Here is a 19,045-nt window from a genome sequence, read left to right as displayed (position 1 = left end):
ATGGGGGAAAGGCCTGACACAGTGACATTTACATGTGAGATAAGATATGTGGACAGTTTATTCAAAAATTGCAGCAATAGTTCTGCATTCTTTTGCATGTTTTTTAGCATCACCATCATGATCATCTGCAATCAATTTCAGCATATGGGTGAAAGTCTATGGATGTACAGAAGAAATGTCTTTTATTTCTGCTCTGGATAACATAGGCTTTGTATGGATTTGAGCATCTTTTATTTGTCTTTAATGGTTATATAGCTTAAAGATCTGATGAAATTTGTTTGGTGCAGACCAGAGTTCATCTGATGCAAAGCCCCCTACCCCCCCAAGAAAGAAAGTGCCGTCTCATGAATTGCTTGAATTCAGCTTGAATGTTCTCTCGTCTGCTACAGGGGATTTCTGCGATGAAAGTTTTATTGGTGAAGGTGGTTTTGGAAATGTCTACAAGGGATGGATCAAGGCCAAAACTATTACACCAACAAAACCAGGAAGTCGTTCACAGCAAGGAAAGGCAAGACCAACTGACATGGTTGTTGCAGTCAAAAGGCTCAAGGGGGACAGTTATCAAGGTCACAATGAGTGGAAGGTAACCTTTATCACCCTCTTTCTTCTACCCCTATCAACATATTTCTTCCTTGCTTCATGATTTTAACTATTTCTGTATTGTTTGGTCTAATAGATGTTGCTGTTTGCTTCTGTTTTTCTGAATGGCCACAGAAGGAGATTGTCTATCTGAGCAAGCTTCGCCATCCGAATATCGTGAACCTTATAGGGTATAGCATAAAGGATGACCAAAGGCTCCTAGTTTATGAATTCATGGCGAATGGGAGTTTGGACAATCATTTGTTTGCATGTAAGATACAATGCATATTTAAGAACTTGCTATTATTCTGTGCTTTCCATGCTTATTTCTGAAATGAACTTCCAACCATTATATGATGCTCACAACACTTATCCAGATGAAGTAGATTACAATTATATTTAAGAAGGAAAAAATAACAGGAACATGTTTTCTTTTTAGCATGGCCACCAAAACAAGAGACACATTAGGTACAATTACTAACTTTACCTTCCTGACAAACAAAATTCGAGCCATCATTTTTTTCAGTAGAATAAAGCTCTGGATCTTCTTCTTTTTTTGAAGAAAACAATTAAACTGACAGTTAAGTATCATTTTTATGATTACACTCAAATTCATTGGTTTCCAGAGATTCCACAAGGAAATTATTGGATATTGAGATCATAATGCATTTGCTGCTGAAGAGCATTATTTATACATGTTCAGGACCAATAGTTGCTGACAAAAGATGATTTCTTCTTGATGCAAGGTGATGCTGGATCTCGACTTCCTTGGATAAAAAGGATCAAGATTGCTCTAGGAGCTGCTCGCGGGCTTGCATTCTTGCATGATGCCTCAATTATTTTTCGTGACATGAAGGCTTCTAACATTCTTCTTGATTTGGTCGGTGATAGCAATTGCAGATTAACTTCAAGTGGATCATATTCTTTTTTTTACCAAAAAGTGACTGATTTGCTGTTTGGCTATTATGCAGGATTTCAATGCAAAGCTTTCAGATTTTGGTTTAGCAAGAGATGGTCCAAGCGGTGACCGCACTCATGTGAGCACTGCTATCATGGGAACACATGGCTATGCTGCTCCAGAATATCTAGGATCAGGTTCTTAATTCTAACCCAACTTCCTACAGATCCATGTACAAGGGGACACCTTTACAATTGCTTAATCATAAACCGAAGTAAACCAGCCCTCAGAAAACCAAATTTGGTTCAGTGGGGTCAGTCACTCAAATTCCTGTTCTAACACAGCCAGAGTGCACTGAGTTTTCTGCATATTAATGTTTGGGAATATTTTGATTGTCTAACAACTGAACCACCCATACAGGCCGCTTGACTAGGAAGGCTGATGTTTACAGTTTTGGCATTGTGATGCTGGAATTATTGACTGGTCGGCGTGCTCTAGAAAAGAAGCCAGGCATGGCCGAACAGAAGATAGTGGACTGGGTCATCGCTCACTACCATGGCTTGGAGGACTACATTGATTTGATGGACACAAATCTGAAGGGCCCCTATGGAAAGAGAGAAGCAAAAGAATTCGCCATGTGGGCAATCCAGTGCATCCATCCTGACAAAGAACAGAGGCCTGAGATGAGTTTCATGGTGAACGTCTTGGAACGAATACAGAAACAACATGAATCACGTAAGAGATGAGGGTTTTACATGGTGCAGTTTTGTCCAAGAGATGAATAAGTGACCAAGGTGAAAGTGATAATTCCTACAATGGAAATGCAAACCAGTAACTATCTTCCATTCAGAAATAAAGTTTTACTTGGCTCAAAATATTGGAGCACTGCACCATAAAAAAACAGATTATTAAAATGTTTTTTTCTTTTGATGACAGAAAAAACCTTCCATTAATCCAAAAGTTACAACAGGACGACAGTAGTAACAGAAAAAAAAAGTGTTTGAGAAACCATGTTTTGCTTAAACAGCCAAGAAGGTGCTGCCTAACCAACCTAATGATAATCCCACAAACCCACACTCATCTGATACACATTGGCACCGTGCCAATGTGCAGCTTATTACCTTTAGGGCTAATAAATGAGCCGAACAATCAAGGCTTGAAGCATTCAAACTTGGCATTCTTGTGGCGAACCAAGCTGAACCAAGTTCGAGCTCATAATGAGCCTAAGCTCAAGCTGGCTTGTTTACTGAAAAAAATACATTATATGAGAGCTGGGAGCAATAAGATTACAAAAATACAGTTTTCAGAGCTGGAAGCAATAAGATTTTCTCTCCAAATCTACTGCTTGGAAGCCAAATACTTCAATCATGTTTCACACTTCATTATGTGATGTAGTATAAATATATTTTATTACTATTAAGTTATTAACGAGCCTATGTCAACCGAACCAAGTTAGACACCTATTATTTATATTTGGTATGCCAAGCTTATTGTACAAGTTCAAACGATCTCTTTGCGAGTGAAAGGAAACAGGATTCTCCAAAATATATTAACCAAGAGAACAAGGTGGACACTCAAAAAGTTCCACCAAAGTACCAAAAGAACACTCACAAGCCACAAAAAGGGTTCACACACAAACACCCACCAAAGAGGCAAACACAAGGAATAAAAAATAATATTTTATTGATCAAGACCATGCAAGCAGCATACATTGAAGAGGGGCCTTTGCCCCATATTAATACACAATGATGAGACTCATACTCGTTAGGGTCCTGTTGGGAGTCCAATGACTCCCTATGTTGACTATTCAACTAATGTTGACTAGTTCAAAACTAAAAAGCAAAAACTCAAAAATCTAATCCTAGTTACAACCTAGTTATATTACATATAACTATATATACAAATATATGTAAATATATACATGTAAATATATACATATAAATATATATATGTATATTCATTTTTAACACTCTCCCTCAAACTTCCAAGTGGATAACCGAAAGTTTGTCTAAGAGAAAATGGAATCTAGGAGCAGCGAGAGGTTTGATGAAGAAATCCACCAGTTGATATTTTGAAGTAACGTAAGAAAAATCAATAGTGTCGTGTAGAAATTCCTCTTGAACATAGTGACAGTACATCTCAATGTGTTTGATTTGTTCATGGAAGGTCCGGTTGTTGGCAACGTAGATGAAACTTATGTTGTCACAGTACCGTTGTGATGCTCCTTTACTCTAAACGCTCATGTCAACCAGCAGTCTCCTTAGCCAAACCACCTACATAGTAGTTGTAGTCATGACTCGGTATTCGGCTTCAGTTGAAGAGAGAAAAACTTTCTACTGCAACGAGTGGTTGAGTATCAGTTATTTGGATCACTTCTCCAATCAACATCAATATAAGAAATTAAATCTAAGGAAGAAGCAGATAAGAAAAGCCCTCAAAAAATAAAAGTTTTGATATATCTAATAATAAACAAAACTGTTTCCATATGAACAGTGGTGGGAGCATACTGAAACTGGCTCGTTGTGTGAACTGCATGCGTAATGTCAAGTCTTGTAATTGAGAGATATGACAAAGCTCCGACAAGTTGTTTTTATGGTGTTGGATTTTCAAGTGGTTCTCCATCAGCAATCTTCATTTTGACATTTACAAATTTGGGAGTGTCAACCTTCTTATTATCTAAAATACTTAACCTGACAACAATATCTAAAAAAAAATTAGATTGAGTCAGTAAATAATCTTTAGATGAATAAGCAACTTCTATACCAAGAGAATACTTTAAAAACTCTAAAGCAGTCATTTCAAAATGTATTTTGAGAAGTCTTTTAATGTTTTAAACTCCCTGCTTGTTACCTCTTGTGATGATCATATCGTCCACATAAAGAAGAAGAAGAAGAATACTTGCATCAGAAATCTTAACAAATAAAGTTGTGTTAGTTAAGCAAGATTGAAACCTAACATCAAGTATAACTTGACTAAACCTGTCATACCAAGCCTTTGGAGCTCGTTTAAGGCCATACAGAGTCTTATCTAAACGAAGATTCTTTCCTTAGGAATAACTATATTAGGCGGTGCCTCCATATAAATTTCTTCAATCAATTTACCATTAAGAAACACATTCTTAACATCCATTTGGTATATAGGTCATTTCTTCACAGAGGCAAGGGCTACTACGGTTCTAACTATGGTCATCCTAGCAATAGGTGCAAAGGTTTCTTCATAATCTATTTCATACTCCTAAGAGTATCCCTTGATAAATAACCTAGCTTTGTACATTTTAAAGATTTCATTACTCTTGGTTTTTATCTTATAGACCCATTGACAACCTATGGGTTTCTTTTCTAGGGGAATATCTTGGACAGTTCAAGTGTTCGTCTTTTCTAAAGTATCTAATTCTACCTTCATGACTTTTACTCATTCATAATATTTTTTTGCTTCAGTATAGTTTGAGGGTTCTATGTAGGAATGTATCAATGCAATGTAAGTTTGATACTTAGGTGAAAATGTCTCATAGGACATAAAATTTTCAGGGGTTTTTGATATTCTCGATGACCTTTTAGTTTGTATTTCTACATGGCTTTCATTAGTATATTTTTCAAGGGCATATGGATGTTCAGAACTATTATGCCAAGAATATTAAATACAATAGTGATTTTGAGATTGTTCTTCACTTATCTCATTGTCATGAGATTCTTCTTCACTCACCATATCATTTCTGATATCTTGATCTTCAGAACAATCACCAATCTTTGGAATTAGATCCAACAGGAAAGAATACTCAGTTATGTCCTTTAGGATTTTCAAATTAAAAAAAAAATATCTTTTTCTAAGAAATATATGTTTCTTGAAATATATAGTTTCTTATTTTTAAAATCAAAGCATCTATAGCTTTTTTAGTTTTTTGCATATCCCAAAAAAGCACAAGGAATAGCACAAGAAAGGTCATCATTTTTATCTGTGAATATAAAACATTTACATCCAAAACCGTCAGTTGAGGATAATCAAGAGTAAGTTTGAAAAGTTTTTCAACTGATGATATATTTTTCAAGATAACAAATGGCATTCTGTTAATAAGGCAAACTACGGTCAAAGTTGCTTCAGCGCAAAATTCTTTAGGTACTTAATTTGAGATAAGCAAAGTTTGTGTGGTTTCTATGATGTGCTTATGTTTTCTTTCGGCCAAGCCATTTTGTTGTGGAGTGTAGGGACAAGATTTTTTTTAGTCAAGCCATATATAGATGTATGTAAATATATAAATATAAATATATGTATATATATACATTCATTTTTAACAATGAGCAGAGCCAAAAGCAAATCGCCTTATCACCCAGCCATAATACCTCTCGTAACACATACTGGTAATAGTAATGAGCAACCTCCAAAGATAGTACTGTCCTCAAATGTGAGTGTCATGTTCAAGTAATTCTTGATTTACAACCTCCACTAATGCTAGAGCATTGTCAGCCATTCTTGCCAACCATTAAAATTTAAGAAACCACAGTTCCATAGATATTATCTAAAGGCCCAAGAGTGAGCTCTCAACTATTCAGTTCAAGCGCAAAGTCAGGGAATAGCACCTCAGTGATGGAAATGATTTAGGTAAGGCTTTTAGTTATTCAAAATTTCCTCCTTGACAGAGGGGCCAAAATCAAGCTTACCATTTGTTCATCTCAAGCCCTACAGACATGATAAGAACGGCTTTTTTAATAAGGTATACATTTTGAATCAAGCAGCTGCCATATCTAGGCAGGTTTTTCAAGAGCTTAAAAAACCAATGACCAGAATAATCTGATTTTTTTTATAAATATTTTTGAGGTTTTACATTAAATCAAGGCAATCCAAAGCATGCTTCCAACTAAAGGTACATTTTTAACATATCAGTAAGGTCAAACTGACCAAACAAAGGTCACGTATAATTTCCACTTCATTTTTACAATCTTGAGAGAAATATCAAATGGAATCCCCTATGCAACCACACAATCACAACCAACCTAGAGACCTGCGCACACACATGCATGAACTTGCACAAGAATTAAAGAAAAAAAGCACTAATGCATCTGCAAATTAAATTTATAAGCCTTGAGAACCATTTGTTGCCACCTGCAGAATTAAGAAAGTTTCTTTTTAGGTCTTATCGGATCAAATCCATACGCATCCTTCATTTTGTATTGCATTGCATTGCATGATGCTAACTTCTATCTCTGCTCTTCAAAAATGAAATTTTGGTTTTTTGTCTTTTGAAGATGGCCTTCTTACGCTTACATGTTCTTTAGCAGCATGTTTTGGATAGGTGGGGTGTGAAGCCAGTGCGATAAGAGCTGGATTTCCAACTGTAGAGAATGCCCTGATTGAGACAAGTATCTGTTTAGTGTGGTGTTCCATGTTCGGGAAACAGCTTTTTAAGCAGGGGTCATGACACCAAGCAGCATAAATCCAGTTCTTATAAACTTGGAAGTCAACCCCATGTATCTTCCATAAAAAAAAAACTGTATCCAAAATGTATGACATGTCACAGAGAAATTTTAAGTTGCAAAACTGCAATTGAATATGTTTATAGCTGGATGACACATGTAAATACATACATTCCACTGATGATAATGATAAGATGGCGAAAACTGCAATGGAGAATGCTTAAAAGAGAATCACTTGATCTGTTCATTGCCAGCAAGCTGTTGCTTCTCCTCCTCTACTTGTGCTAGCAACTCCTCGAGTTCAGCTTCTGTTAGTCCCTCCAGACGCTTCTGCAAAATAAGTTAGATCATGTTGATCTTCGATAATTTTAAATGAAAGAGTATGATGCAGTAGGCAAACAACAAGACCAAGACATATTCACACAAAGAAGGATTAACTAGTCAATTTTTTATAAAACAAAGTGAAGCAATATGGGCAACTCATCCATGGTCATAAGACTCATAACCTCCTTTCCGTGAATAAAAAAATAGTACTCTAGTGATTGGGTTTCTATCACACACATACACACACAGACTTCTCTCATTGTCAACGAGTGTTAAGACACACCCGTGCAAAATCTGTGATCCAAAATTTCACCTTTATGCACTCTGACGTTAAGGAAACAGAGCAGACACTCCGTCTCACCGAGATTTCCCTAAATGTGGTCTACAAAGTCATGAAACAATCTCTAAGACTAAATTTTAATGCATAGCATGCACATAATAACAAATTGGGTGCCCTAAAAGTCCCTAAAATTCATTTTTAGCCTCCCTGAAGATATATCAATCAACACAATAAACCATAGTTGGCACGTTCTGTAACAACCTCAACTCATCCTCGTTAAAAAATGACTCTTTTTTTAACAATTGCAGAAACAATCTCAGAGATTCGGGGCCTTACAATCATAACACATCCATCACAAGGGATCTTACATTACCATCAACGAAACCAAATCAACTTTATTCATTAAAATCATAGAGTCTACGAACAATATGTAAATGAATATAAGTAAACCAAAAAGTGGAGTCATTCTGTCCCAAAGTAAAAACTGTCAAGCAATCGTGTAACCCTCGTAGCTCCCCGAAACAGTTGTCTCATCACAGGGTCTCAGAGGCTTTGAAAAACATAAAAAATAGGATGTCAAAATCATAGATTCTGCGTACGAGTCCCTCTAATAATTCAAATAAGTAAAAAAAATATAAATTAAATTCAAACAACATTTTATAAGAATGCAATTGCAACAAATTCATGCAATATGGAACAATCATTATGCAATATGAAACAATTATTATGCAATAAAGAATAATCATCATGCAATCATTAATATAACGCAAGAAAGTAAGTAAATATGCATGATATAGTGCATAACAGGAATATACATGATATCAATGCACATGCATGAGTAAATTATTATCTTTTATCAGAGTTTTTTTTATATGTATGTCCCTATTAAATGCACACAATTTTAGTTCCACCTTTTATTAAAACTCGTGGATACTAAAAAATGGGCACAAAAATTCTCGAGGTCAAGTTAGGTTCACAATTGTAGCTTAGCACACAATTTATATTTTATTACTGGATTCCACACTTGGCCCTCGACATATATCAGGAATCAACATCATTCATCAGAACATTAGAAATCAACATCTAATGTCGGGACAATAGAAAAATAAACATTCACTGATGTCACTTTGTTGGTATACCAATAACAACAGTTGTGTCTACACACCACCCCCAGGCAAAGTGGTGGAATCTCTTTAAAACCGTAGTCGGAAGGTAAACCACGTAGTTGGGTTCAGGATCACAAATACACACAGAGTTTTAGTATCCTCACCGTTTTCCAAAACCGCAGTCTAGGATTTCCACACTAAAGAAGGAATATCCAGAAAAAACATTAATTACATTATTTTCTTTTTTTATCTTTTTATCAAAAGAATGATTTATTTCACAATACCCGTTTTGCAAATCAACATGCAAAATACAACAATATTTGTTTCGTAAATCAGCATGCGAAACTCATCATGGGACCTCAGCCAGTTACAATATGAAACACTGCAATTAATTCAGAAATTCAATAAATCTTAAATTGATTTTTGCGATGCACAAAAACTAAACATGGAGCAACAATTGCTCGAGGCTCACACGACCTACAGTGATCCACTTTTGACCACTGATGCATCTAATGCAAAAACCATAATAAGCATGTCACTTATAAAATCATTTAACATGCTCTTAATTACACATTCATACATATTAAACAAGAAGGTACATGAATAACAAATTTCACACGCATATGATCACATGATTACAAAAATACAACTTTCTTTTCATGATTCATCTCATAATCGATATGCAAACATTCATAAGATTATGCAAGTGCAACAACAAAACCCAAGTCTCAAGATTCATATCTTTATTTCATGCATATGTAGGTAAACAATACTTTGTCAAAATAATGCATAACCAAAATTCTTTTGCCATTTTGGCAAACTCGAAATACAACACACATACTCACCGAGTCCATACCATGTTGCCCGCACACAGGACAACATTGGTAGGCACAAGAACACATTCAAATATTCTCACAAAAACATGTGAAACTCATAAATACAAAAACATGTCAAATAACAGCTATAAGAATGAATAAATGTTCAGCCTACTCATGACAGCATGCAGAAAATTTTTCTAACATAATGTTAGCATAGATAAAAGTTTAACTTTCAGGGTGTGATATGGCAGCATCGAACAATTCTATGGCAGTCATTATAGGCAAACCGAGCATGGGCAGCTTGCCCATAACCCTCAGAGGGGTCGGTTACAAACTCGACAATAAACCAGCTGGTCATAGACAATCTTAACAACATTTTGACCAAGCTAACAAGATTAAATACAGCTATGACATAAAGGCGACTATAACAGCCTCAAAGTAGCCATTGTAAAAGTTAAGTATGCAGCCAAAGACAAGCTGTGTTATGAAGAGTTGTCGGCAGTTTCAAAACAGCATAAACAAACCGATCTTTGGCATGCATATTAACACCCTTAACTGGTATTGGCTTGCATAGCATCAAGACATCTTTGTTGTATAAGCAAAACAGGAAGTCAAACTATCGAAGTACATACCCGACTATTGACAGTCGACTGGACTAAAAAGGAGACTAATAACAGCCAAATAAAATTGCCGCAAACATGTATAAACTTTTAATGACAGTTTGCAAAGTAGTTAGTTTAAGAAACAACCATAAATTTTTACGCACATTAATAAACTTTTAATAACACTTCACAAAATATAAACAGAAATATTTCCGCATATGTTAAACAAGCGTTATTTCATGACAGTGTACAAACATAAATGATGCTGGAAATTTAGCTTTATACTACTGCCCACTACGACCGAAATCAACACCACTTTGTGATGCAGCCAACTGATTATCAGCATTATTAAAGGCATGAAATGAATCAGAATTTTTTTTCATACCTACGCATACCAGCAACTATATAGAAAAAACATGACATGCAAGGCTTAGGAGTAGGTCTGGTTTTGGATCAAAATCTGATCCAGAACCGGACCTTGATGGGTCAGCTGAGTGTGCAGTCAGTCCCATATATATATATATATAACTATCGTGGTATAAAACTCATGAGTCATACTATGAAACTTTGGGAGAGGGTGATTGAGTCTAGGTTGAGGAAGGTTGTCATGATATCGGAGAATCAATTTGGTTTTATGCCTGGAAGATCAACTATGGAAGCTATACATCTTCTTAGACAACTTATTGAAAGATATAGAGAGAGGAACAAAGATTTGCATATGGTTTTTATTGATTTAGAGAAGGCATACGATAGAGTACCTAGGGACGTTATCTGGTGGACAATGATGAAGAAAGGTGTTTCTCTCAAGTACATTAGTATAATTAAAGATATGTATGAAGGAGTAGTAACCAATGTCCGCACTTGTGGAGGGGTGACAACCAATTTTCCGATAACGGTTGGGTTACATCAAGGATCTGCTTTAAGCCCTTTCCTATTTGCGATAGTGATGGATGAGCTTACGAGATCAATTCAAGAAAATGTACCGTGGTGTATGTTGTTTGCTGATGATATTGTTTTGATTGATGAGTCTAGAGCTGGGGTTAATGCTAAGTTAGAATTATGGAGACAGACATTGGAAGCTAGAGGTTTTAAGTTGAGTAAGAGTAAGACTGAATATATGGAATGTCGGTTTAGTAAGCAACGAAGTAGTGATGGGAGTGTAGTGAAGCTTGGTGAGCAAGATATACCGGTGAATGATTATTTCAAATATTTGGGATCCATCATTCAAAAGTATGGAGAAATTGATGGAGATGTAAATCATAGGATAAAGGTTGGGTGGATGAAATGGAAAAGTGCTACTGGAGTGCTGTGCGATCGTAGAATGCCATTGCAGTTGAAGGGAAAGTTTTATAGGACGACTATTAGACCCGCTTTACTATATGGTACGGAATGTTGGGCTGCCAAGCGACATCATATTCAAAAAATGAGTGTAGCTGAGATGCGGATGCTTAGATGGATGTGTGGAAATACAATAAAAGATAAGATTCGGAACGAAGAGATACGTAAGAAGGTAGGTGTTGCACCCATTGAAAATAAGATGCGAGAGAATCGTTTACGGTGGTTTGGACATATTCGGCGAAGGCCTAATGATGCTCCAGTTAGAAGGTTGGAGAAATGGGAAAATATATTAGTTAAAAGAGGTCGGGGTAGGCCTAGGAAGACTTGGATGGAGATGATAGGAAAGGATATGAATGCTTTGAACCTCACCGAGGACATGGCGTTGGATAGAAATGATTGGAGGAAAAGGATTCATGTGGAAGACCCAAAATGAATTTCTTTTTTGGTTCATATCGCTGACCCCAATTGTTTTGGGATGAAGGCGTAGTAGTTGTTGTTGTTGTATATATATATATATATATATGTTGGGCCTGTGGCAAGCCTGGTTTGGATCAATCGGCTGGGACGAATTGTCCTAGTTCTATCCAGAATTATTTTTTGTTGTTTTGTTTTGACAGGGACCTGATGCTTCGGGAAGCTACAAGGGCTATACGACTGCTTGACAGTTTGTACTTTGGACAGAATGGCTCCACTTTTGGGTTTGTTTTTATTTTCTCATTGTTCTCAGACTCTATGATTTTAATAAATGAAGTTAATTTGGTTTCGTTGATGATAGTGTAAGATCTTTTGTGGTTGTGGATGTGTTATGACTAGAGGTGGCAAAATCTGACACGACCCGCCAACCCGCTTCTTAGTCAGGTTCGGGTTTGGCGTGAACGGGTTCGTGTCGTAAACAGGTTGACCCTCCTAACCCGTTTATTAAACAGGTCGGGTTCGTGTTAGGGGTATGCCAACCCGCCAACCCGGTTGACCCGTTTAATAAACGGGTTAGGCGGGCGGGTCAACCCGTTTACCCGAACCTGACCCGCCTTCCAACCCGTTTACCTGAACCCGACCCGTCAACCCGTTTACCTGACCCGAGCTGTTTATTAAACGGGTTAACTGTGTCGTGTCGGGTTACCTATTTAATAAATGGGTCGGGTTCGTGTTTGCTACAGCCGACCCGTTTAATAAACGGGTCGGGTTCGTGTTGAGGTATGCTGACCCGCCGACACGACCCGATTGCCACCCCTAGTTATGACTGTAAGACCCCGGGTCTCTGGGATTGTTTCTGCACTAGTTTAAAAAAAAACATTAACGGGGATGAGTTGGGGTTGTTACACACTTGCGGATTTGAACCAACTAACTCAGCAACTCACTTCGAGTGGAGTCCCAACCGAGCGGGGATTTGAATTCCGCTCATTTTTCACCCAAACTCGGTTGGCACTCGGTGTCAACCGCTTTGTTCCAGCACACTCGGCCAAGTTCTGTGTGAATTATAAATTGCTAGGTATGTGATAATCATTATGAGTGGTGTCATGCATTCGTGTGTCATACAATCCTCTCGTATGGTTTTGGCAGGTTCAGGTGCATAAAAAACAAAAAATAAAAAGAATTGAAGGAAAAGTCGCAAGTCATTTAGTCATGGGCTGAAGGCTGAATTTTGGCTGACCTGGTGTGGCAAGAAACTATCTAATACACGCCCAAGTATTACTTTTGGAACTAGGATAGCAACGCGTGAATGGCAAAAATTCACCATGTAAAATATGTATTTATTTGTTTTATACTCTCTTTTTTTTAATATTTTAAAAGTACTTTTTATATTTTAGGAAATTTTATTTTTAAAATATATAAAAAATTAAAAAATCCAAGTTAACTCGCCAAGTCACCCCAAGTTATGAGTTAGACACCAAACGATTTTTTTCCGAATCACTGAGTGGGCCAACTATGCAATAAACCACCTAATGTTCAAATGATTGAAAACATCTAATACATAATTCAGAAGAAACAACACCAAACCTGCATGACTTGTCTCTCGTAGTCACGAAGTTGCTGAGCATATGTCATTTCTTTGTTAGATACTCTGAAGACATATGTAGAAATCCATCCAACAGTCAAACCCAGAACAATCACCAACTGAACAACATTGCCTGCTTGTAAAGGGTTTACTCCAAAAAACTGAGACATCAATAAAATAAACTTAATGAGGGACAGATGAAATGGCCATTATTGACTAAATGACCTAATGATTTAAAAGAGGATTATCAACACACACACACACAAACCCCAATTAATGTTATTCAGAAAATAGTTACAACTAGAACTAGTTTTGCACATGATCACCTCCAATCCACTTTTCAAAGCAACACCAGCAATCGTGACGCCAAGACCTATCAGCAACACATCTTTCCTAGTGTATCCAAAAGGTGTCTGCTCACCAAAACAAAAAATAATTAGTCAATGTATCAACAGTAATATGAATGAAATTTGAAAATTGCTTAGGCAATGTTATTGACAGTAATATGAATGCATTTAAATAGTTTCATGAACATCCACAATAATGATTGAAAAAAAAAAAGTTACAGCATTACAGGGGGAAAATTTAAAAAAAAAAAAGAGCAAAGCAAAAAAGCCTAGTTGAGAACAAAGGATAACTAAGCAGACATATAAAATTTCAAGAAAAATTTAATATTTCCAAGAAATATCAGATTTCTCTTCTATTTTAAATTTTTTTTCTGCAAAGATATCTACCCTTTAGCAGATGCTACAATAGAACAAAGACCAAAGCAACAGCTTTAGATGAGGTGTCCAAACTTAAGAAAGCAAGGTCCATGTTCCAATAGAACAAAGATCAAAGCAACAGCTTCAGATGATGTGACCAAACTTAAGAAAGCAAGGTCCATGGATGTTCCAATAGAACAAAGATCAAAGCAACAGCTTCAGATGAGGTGACCCCAACAAAATATGCATGCAAACCATAAGAAAATGGCGGTGCATCATATTTGGAAAACCAGAAATATAAATAGTGTGACAAAAGAGACCCCTCACACTTATTGCATGTTTACCGTTGTTTGATCAGAAGGATCTTTAGCATCTTCCTGTGTAGTGTCTGATGATTGTGGGTCAGTGTTTCCAGATGTCTTGGTGAATATTTTCCAGGATTTAACATCAGGAGTACCTTTGCTTGAGAAAGCTACAAAGCATGAACTTTTACAAGCTGATGATATACATCGTCTGCCTGCAATTGAATATAATATTGAATACAGGATGTATGTGCTAAGCATGTCAACTAGTTCATCACTATCAGATGCAGGTATGAAAGATATACTCCAGGACAAATGTAAACTGCATTTAAATAGCAATAAAGTTGAGCTTTTCAAAGTTTGCTTTGAGTCTCAATCTCACATTTAATTCAACAGCAGAAAAAATGGCTGCTAGAGATCTTACACATTTTTGTGCATATTCATGCAAAAAAATTTGAAAAAGTGATAATTTTCTATATAATTTGTAATATATTTTCTTTTACTGGCTTGTCTTTCATTTTGATTTTATCTCTTAATGAGACACATACATGCATACACACACTGATACATAGCATGCACAAATACTGTTGTTAATATCCACTTATCATGTCAAAAACTGTTCCAATATATTACCTAGCAGAGCTCCACCGATGCATCTGTCACTGAGATTGACTTCTCAAGAAGCAGTAACACATGCTTGTCAAACTTGGCGATAGATTCACAGCCTTAATAAAATATTTGTTAACTCTTAAGGCAATAATTGAAAGAGATGCTTACAATTCTAGTTTTTTTTTTTTTACGAAAACCACAAATTGTTCACCTCATTATCCTCATTATTTCATTATGAATCTTCAGCTTATATATTTTTGCATACTTAAATTGATTAGCTCATGTTAGTAATTGACTGAATGATATCCAATACAGTAATTTTTCTCCTTTTCTATGACATGGATTTAGGCCAGATTAGGCTGAGAACATAATCATGGAGATTGTTCCCTTCTTTTTATTAAGTCTTTTCTGCATGTCTGCGTGGGTGAAAGCCCAGTGAAAGAGTTGTATGTAGCCCTATTTATGCAGGGACAGAGACCACAAAGAAGGAAAGAGGAAAATACCATTTAGAAGAAAAATAAAAGACATTACTATGATATGCAAGTTCAAATTTAAAAGGTGTGAATTATACGAATCAATTTGCCGTCCACAATTCTCCACGATGCTGATTTTGTTTACCTTCTTGGGTTTTCAATATATGAAGCAAGCCACAAGATCCATTATTCGATTTGCATATTTGTTGATCCAAAAAGTATGGGCTCATAAAAATTATCTGTCACCCATACAGTCTAATTCCAAGTTTCTTGATGCACTGTTACTCCTACACTCTAATAGATGGCATCAAGCTTCCCTTTTTTCTGATAGTGAGAGAATTTTATCCCGATTCATCCAGCCTAAAAACCATCATTAGGGGCCTTATCATTTCATAATAGCAACAATTCTCTTTAGAATTGCATTTTTTTTTTCAAAAAAAAAAAAATCTCTTTAGAATTGCAAACTCTGATCTTCAGGACGATTCGTTCTTATGTCAGCGTGCGCTCGAGTTGGGTATTCAAATTGATTTCATTAGCTTCACATCTTGAGCTCAAGATTGTCTAATAAGAAATGAGCTCAAGATTAACATAGCCATACTAATGATCATCCGCTACTACCCACCTCCCATTTCTAGCTAGTTCCCTCTTCTCTCTCACTAAACACAAGTGTTTTCAGGCCTCAATAAGCATAAAAAAAACACCAAACTGTCTGTAACAACATGATTGACAACAAGAAAAGGAGTATCAGGAAACAACAAGAGTCTTCAACAATACATTCAAAGACTTGAATAGAAAATCACCATTGGGGAAAAGAGACGATGGGTCGATGCTTCTTCCTGCACAGAACCGGCGGCAAGGATGTGAAGAGGAGGAAACTTGAAGAGATAAGCCCAGAACTGCAGCCATGAGGGAGTGAAGATCAAGTTCTACGCATGAAGTGTTTTAGTTGCTTCCAAATTTAGCCACCTCGTTTCTTTGGTTGTGCTCGATCGGTGCTGTTGTGGGAAGCTGGAGCTCGTTCTATCTAGCCATCCCTGGCCTCATCTCTCTCCGGATATTTTCGCGAGAAAGGTGATGCTGACGAAAGTAAGAAATGTTATCCTTGATTAGAAAGTGAGTTTATAAATCAAGTCCTTGCAGTTGGTTGGCCACCGCCACCAAGGTTTCCCTTCTAAAACGTATTTCAACGCTATACAAGGAGCTCTCCCCTTCGTACAGAGAGCTCCATGAGGTGTTGGAACCTGACCTCCCATTTACAGCTTATATGACAATAAGTTGGTGGCGAGACCCATGGGGGCTAAGCTTACCCACCAAAGGGTTTTGGGGCAGCCTAGGCCATTAGGCGGGCGGTCAAGGTAACATTTGTTAGGTGTAAGAAGAAAGGGAGAGAGAATTCAAAGTAGAAACTGGGCTGTTTTGGAAAAGGTGGTTTTGATGAGGTGGAATAGTCTCATATTGCTTGTGCTTGAGTTTTCTGTGGGCTTTATAAGCCACTTGTGAACTCATATACTTATTCCTGAGAACAAGAGAGTGGGATGACCACCACACACAGACGTGCACGGCTGCTCGCCGTGTCGTGCCAGTCTGGGTCATATCCATTCAAGTCAAAGTACATTTTTACCCAACGTTTCTGTGGATTTCCGTAACGGATCTCGATCTTTCGAAGTCCGTTAACGGATCACGTCTCCTCAGAATCCGTAACGGGTGTAAGGGCTGAGACAAACGCATTTCTGAAGCTCTGCGATTTTCTTTTTTCCCTGTTGCTCTCTCTCTCTCTTTCCTGAGTTATCCCGAAAGGGGTGTTCTGCAACATTTGGTTCGTGGAGGTTGTTTTCGAAGGACGATCCGTCGGAGTGCACCGTTCGGTTCGTCGTGGCTATTGTATCCTAGAGGAAGGACGTCGGACTCTGCTTTGCACTGTATGTGGGGGTGAATCTTCTCTAAGGGGAGTACTTTCGTACGCCTTAGCATGTTGCATAATCTAAACATGTTTCTGTTGTTTTCTTTATGTTCTTTGCATATGTTTGTTCGTATGATGTTGTCTGGATTTTGGTTGTTTGCAGAAACCGACATGCCTGCACCCTGTTATTGTTTTTGTCGTCTGTTAATCATGTTGTATAAACTGTTGTATTTCTTGAATTATATCATGTTTTATACCATGATGACGATTGTGAAACTGTGTGATCCGAAAAATGATCCAACAGTCTTAGAGAAGATTCTAAGCATGTCGACCTCTTCCGCTTTTATACCAAAAGTGGACATGTCCGGTATGCCGTAAAGTTTGCCGGTCATAATTTCAAGCGTTGGCAACAACGCATGAAGATCTAGTTCACTACGATAGGGCTGCTGTCGGTTCTGGAAATCGACTGCCCTTCAGTTTCTGATATTGGCCCTGACCCTGCAGCAGTCCAGTGGAAAGAAAAGGACAGTATATGTCGTTGTTGCATATTGTTGGCTCTGTCCAACACTTTGTTCGATGTGTATTGTTCCTCGTCTACCACTGCTAAGGGTCTATGGGATCAACTTGACAAGAAGTATAATACCGAAGACCAAGGTCTTGAAAAGTACTCTGTTGCCAAGTTTCTGAAATATCAGATGGTAGAAGGCAAGTCGGTCACTGAGCAGGCACACGAGTTTCTGCTATTGCTCCATAGTTTGGTTGAGGCTGAAATGAAACTTCCTGAGAAGTTTCAAGTTATAACCACCGTGGAGAAATTTCCTAAGTCTTGGGTAGACTTTGGTATGTCTCTCAAGCACCGTAGAGGGAAGATTTCCTTAGATGATCTTATGGTAGCCATTGCTATTGAAGAGGAGCATAGGAGCCAGAAACAGATCATGATGCCAACTGAACCGCCTAAGGTGAACATGATGACCAGATCTTTTAAGGGCAAGGGACAAAAATCGAAATCTGCAATGAAAAACCAGTTTAAACCTAAGGCCAAAATCCAGAAAAAGGCAAAAAATAAACCGTGCTGGAACTGTGGGCAGATTGGGCACTGGGCTAAGGAATGTCCTTCCAAGAAGGCCAAAGCTCATGGGACCACAAACAGAACGCCTCAAGTCAACATGGTGACTGAGGTCGTTGGGACCAGTGCTGGGTATGTTTCTGTTAACCTGCAAAGCTATCACGTTTATGAGCCAACAGAGTGGCTGGTTGACACTGGGGCTAATGTGCATGTTTGTGTTGATAAGTCTATCTTTGTCTCATACCAGGTTGCTGCAGGCAGATCCGTGACTATGGGCAATTCAACGGTTGCAAAGGTGTTAGGGATTGGACGCGTGGATCTGAAGTTTCTTTCAGAACGAGTTCTATCTTTACACAGAGTGCACCATGTGCCTGTAGTTAGAAGAAACATTCTAAGTGATTCATGTCTTGTTAGAGAGGGTTATGAATTTAACTTTAAATGTAATAAAGTTGTTATTTTACATTCTGGAACTTTTATTGGCAAGGGGTATTTAGATGATGGTTTGTTTAAACTTCGTGTTGAACATGTTTGCAGTGATAAATTAGAAAATGATGTTTCATTTGATTCATTGTCTAATGTTGTATATAACATAGAATCATCTGACTTATGGCATAATAGATTAGGTCATGTGAATTTCAATTC

The 19,045-nt window shown here is 37.4% G+C and overlaps 2 protein-coding genes across 5 annotated transcripts; one reads left to right on the top strand and one right to left on the bottom strand.

Annotated features, from left to right (window-relative positions):
* LOC149819652 (putative serine/threonine-protein kinase PBL3) lies at positions 1-2,223 on the top strand. The gene is made up of 6 exons (XM_089983455.1): positions 1-34; positions 288-583; positions 715-850; positions 1,326-1,459; positions 1,551-1,674; positions 1,898-2,223. The coding sequence occupies exons 1-6, from the start codon at positions 1-3 to the stop codon at positions 2,221-2,223; spliced, it is 1,050 nt and encodes a 349-aa protein (XP_089839581.1).
* A 1,443-nt stretch (positions 2,224-3,666) lies between these two features.
* LOC149819651 (uncharacterized) lies at positions 3,667-16,501 on the bottom strand. Of its 4 annotated transcripts, XM_089982405.1 has the most exons (7): positions 16,238-16,501; positions 14,398-14,570; positions 13,676-13,762; positions 13,352-13,510; positions 7,121-7,215; positions 6,737-6,818; positions 6,250-6,574 (listed from the first exon to the last, which is right to left on the bottom strand). In XM_089982405.1, exons 1-7 carry the CDS (start codon positions 16,341-16,343, stop codon positions 6,545-6,547), a joined length of 732 nt encoding a protein of 243 aa, XP_089838531.1. In that variant the 5' UTR covers positions 16,344-16,501; the 3' UTR covers positions 6,250-6,544. The 4 variants fall into 4 exon arrangements, with proteins under 4 accessions (XP_089838533.1, XP_089838531.1, XP_089838532.1 ...); XM_089982407.1 differs by lacking the exons at positions 6,250-6,574; positions 6,737-6,818 and adding an exon at positions 3,667-3,810; XM_089982406.1 differs by lacking the exon at positions 6,737-6,818.
* Between the last annotated feature and the right edge of the window lie 2,544 nt (positions 16,502-19,045).

This window comes from Nuphar pumila, chromosome 12 (assembly GCF_984573655.1).
Source record: "Nuphar pumila chromosome 12, dmNupPumi1.hap1.1, whole genome shotgun sequence".
NCBI classification, from domain to species: Eukaryota; Viridiplantae; Streptophyta; class Magnoliopsida; order Nymphaeales; family Nymphaeaceae; genus Nuphar; species Nuphar pumila.
Note: the sequence above shows the minus strand (reverse complement) of the source record. Positions and strands in the feature narration are given on the sequence as shown.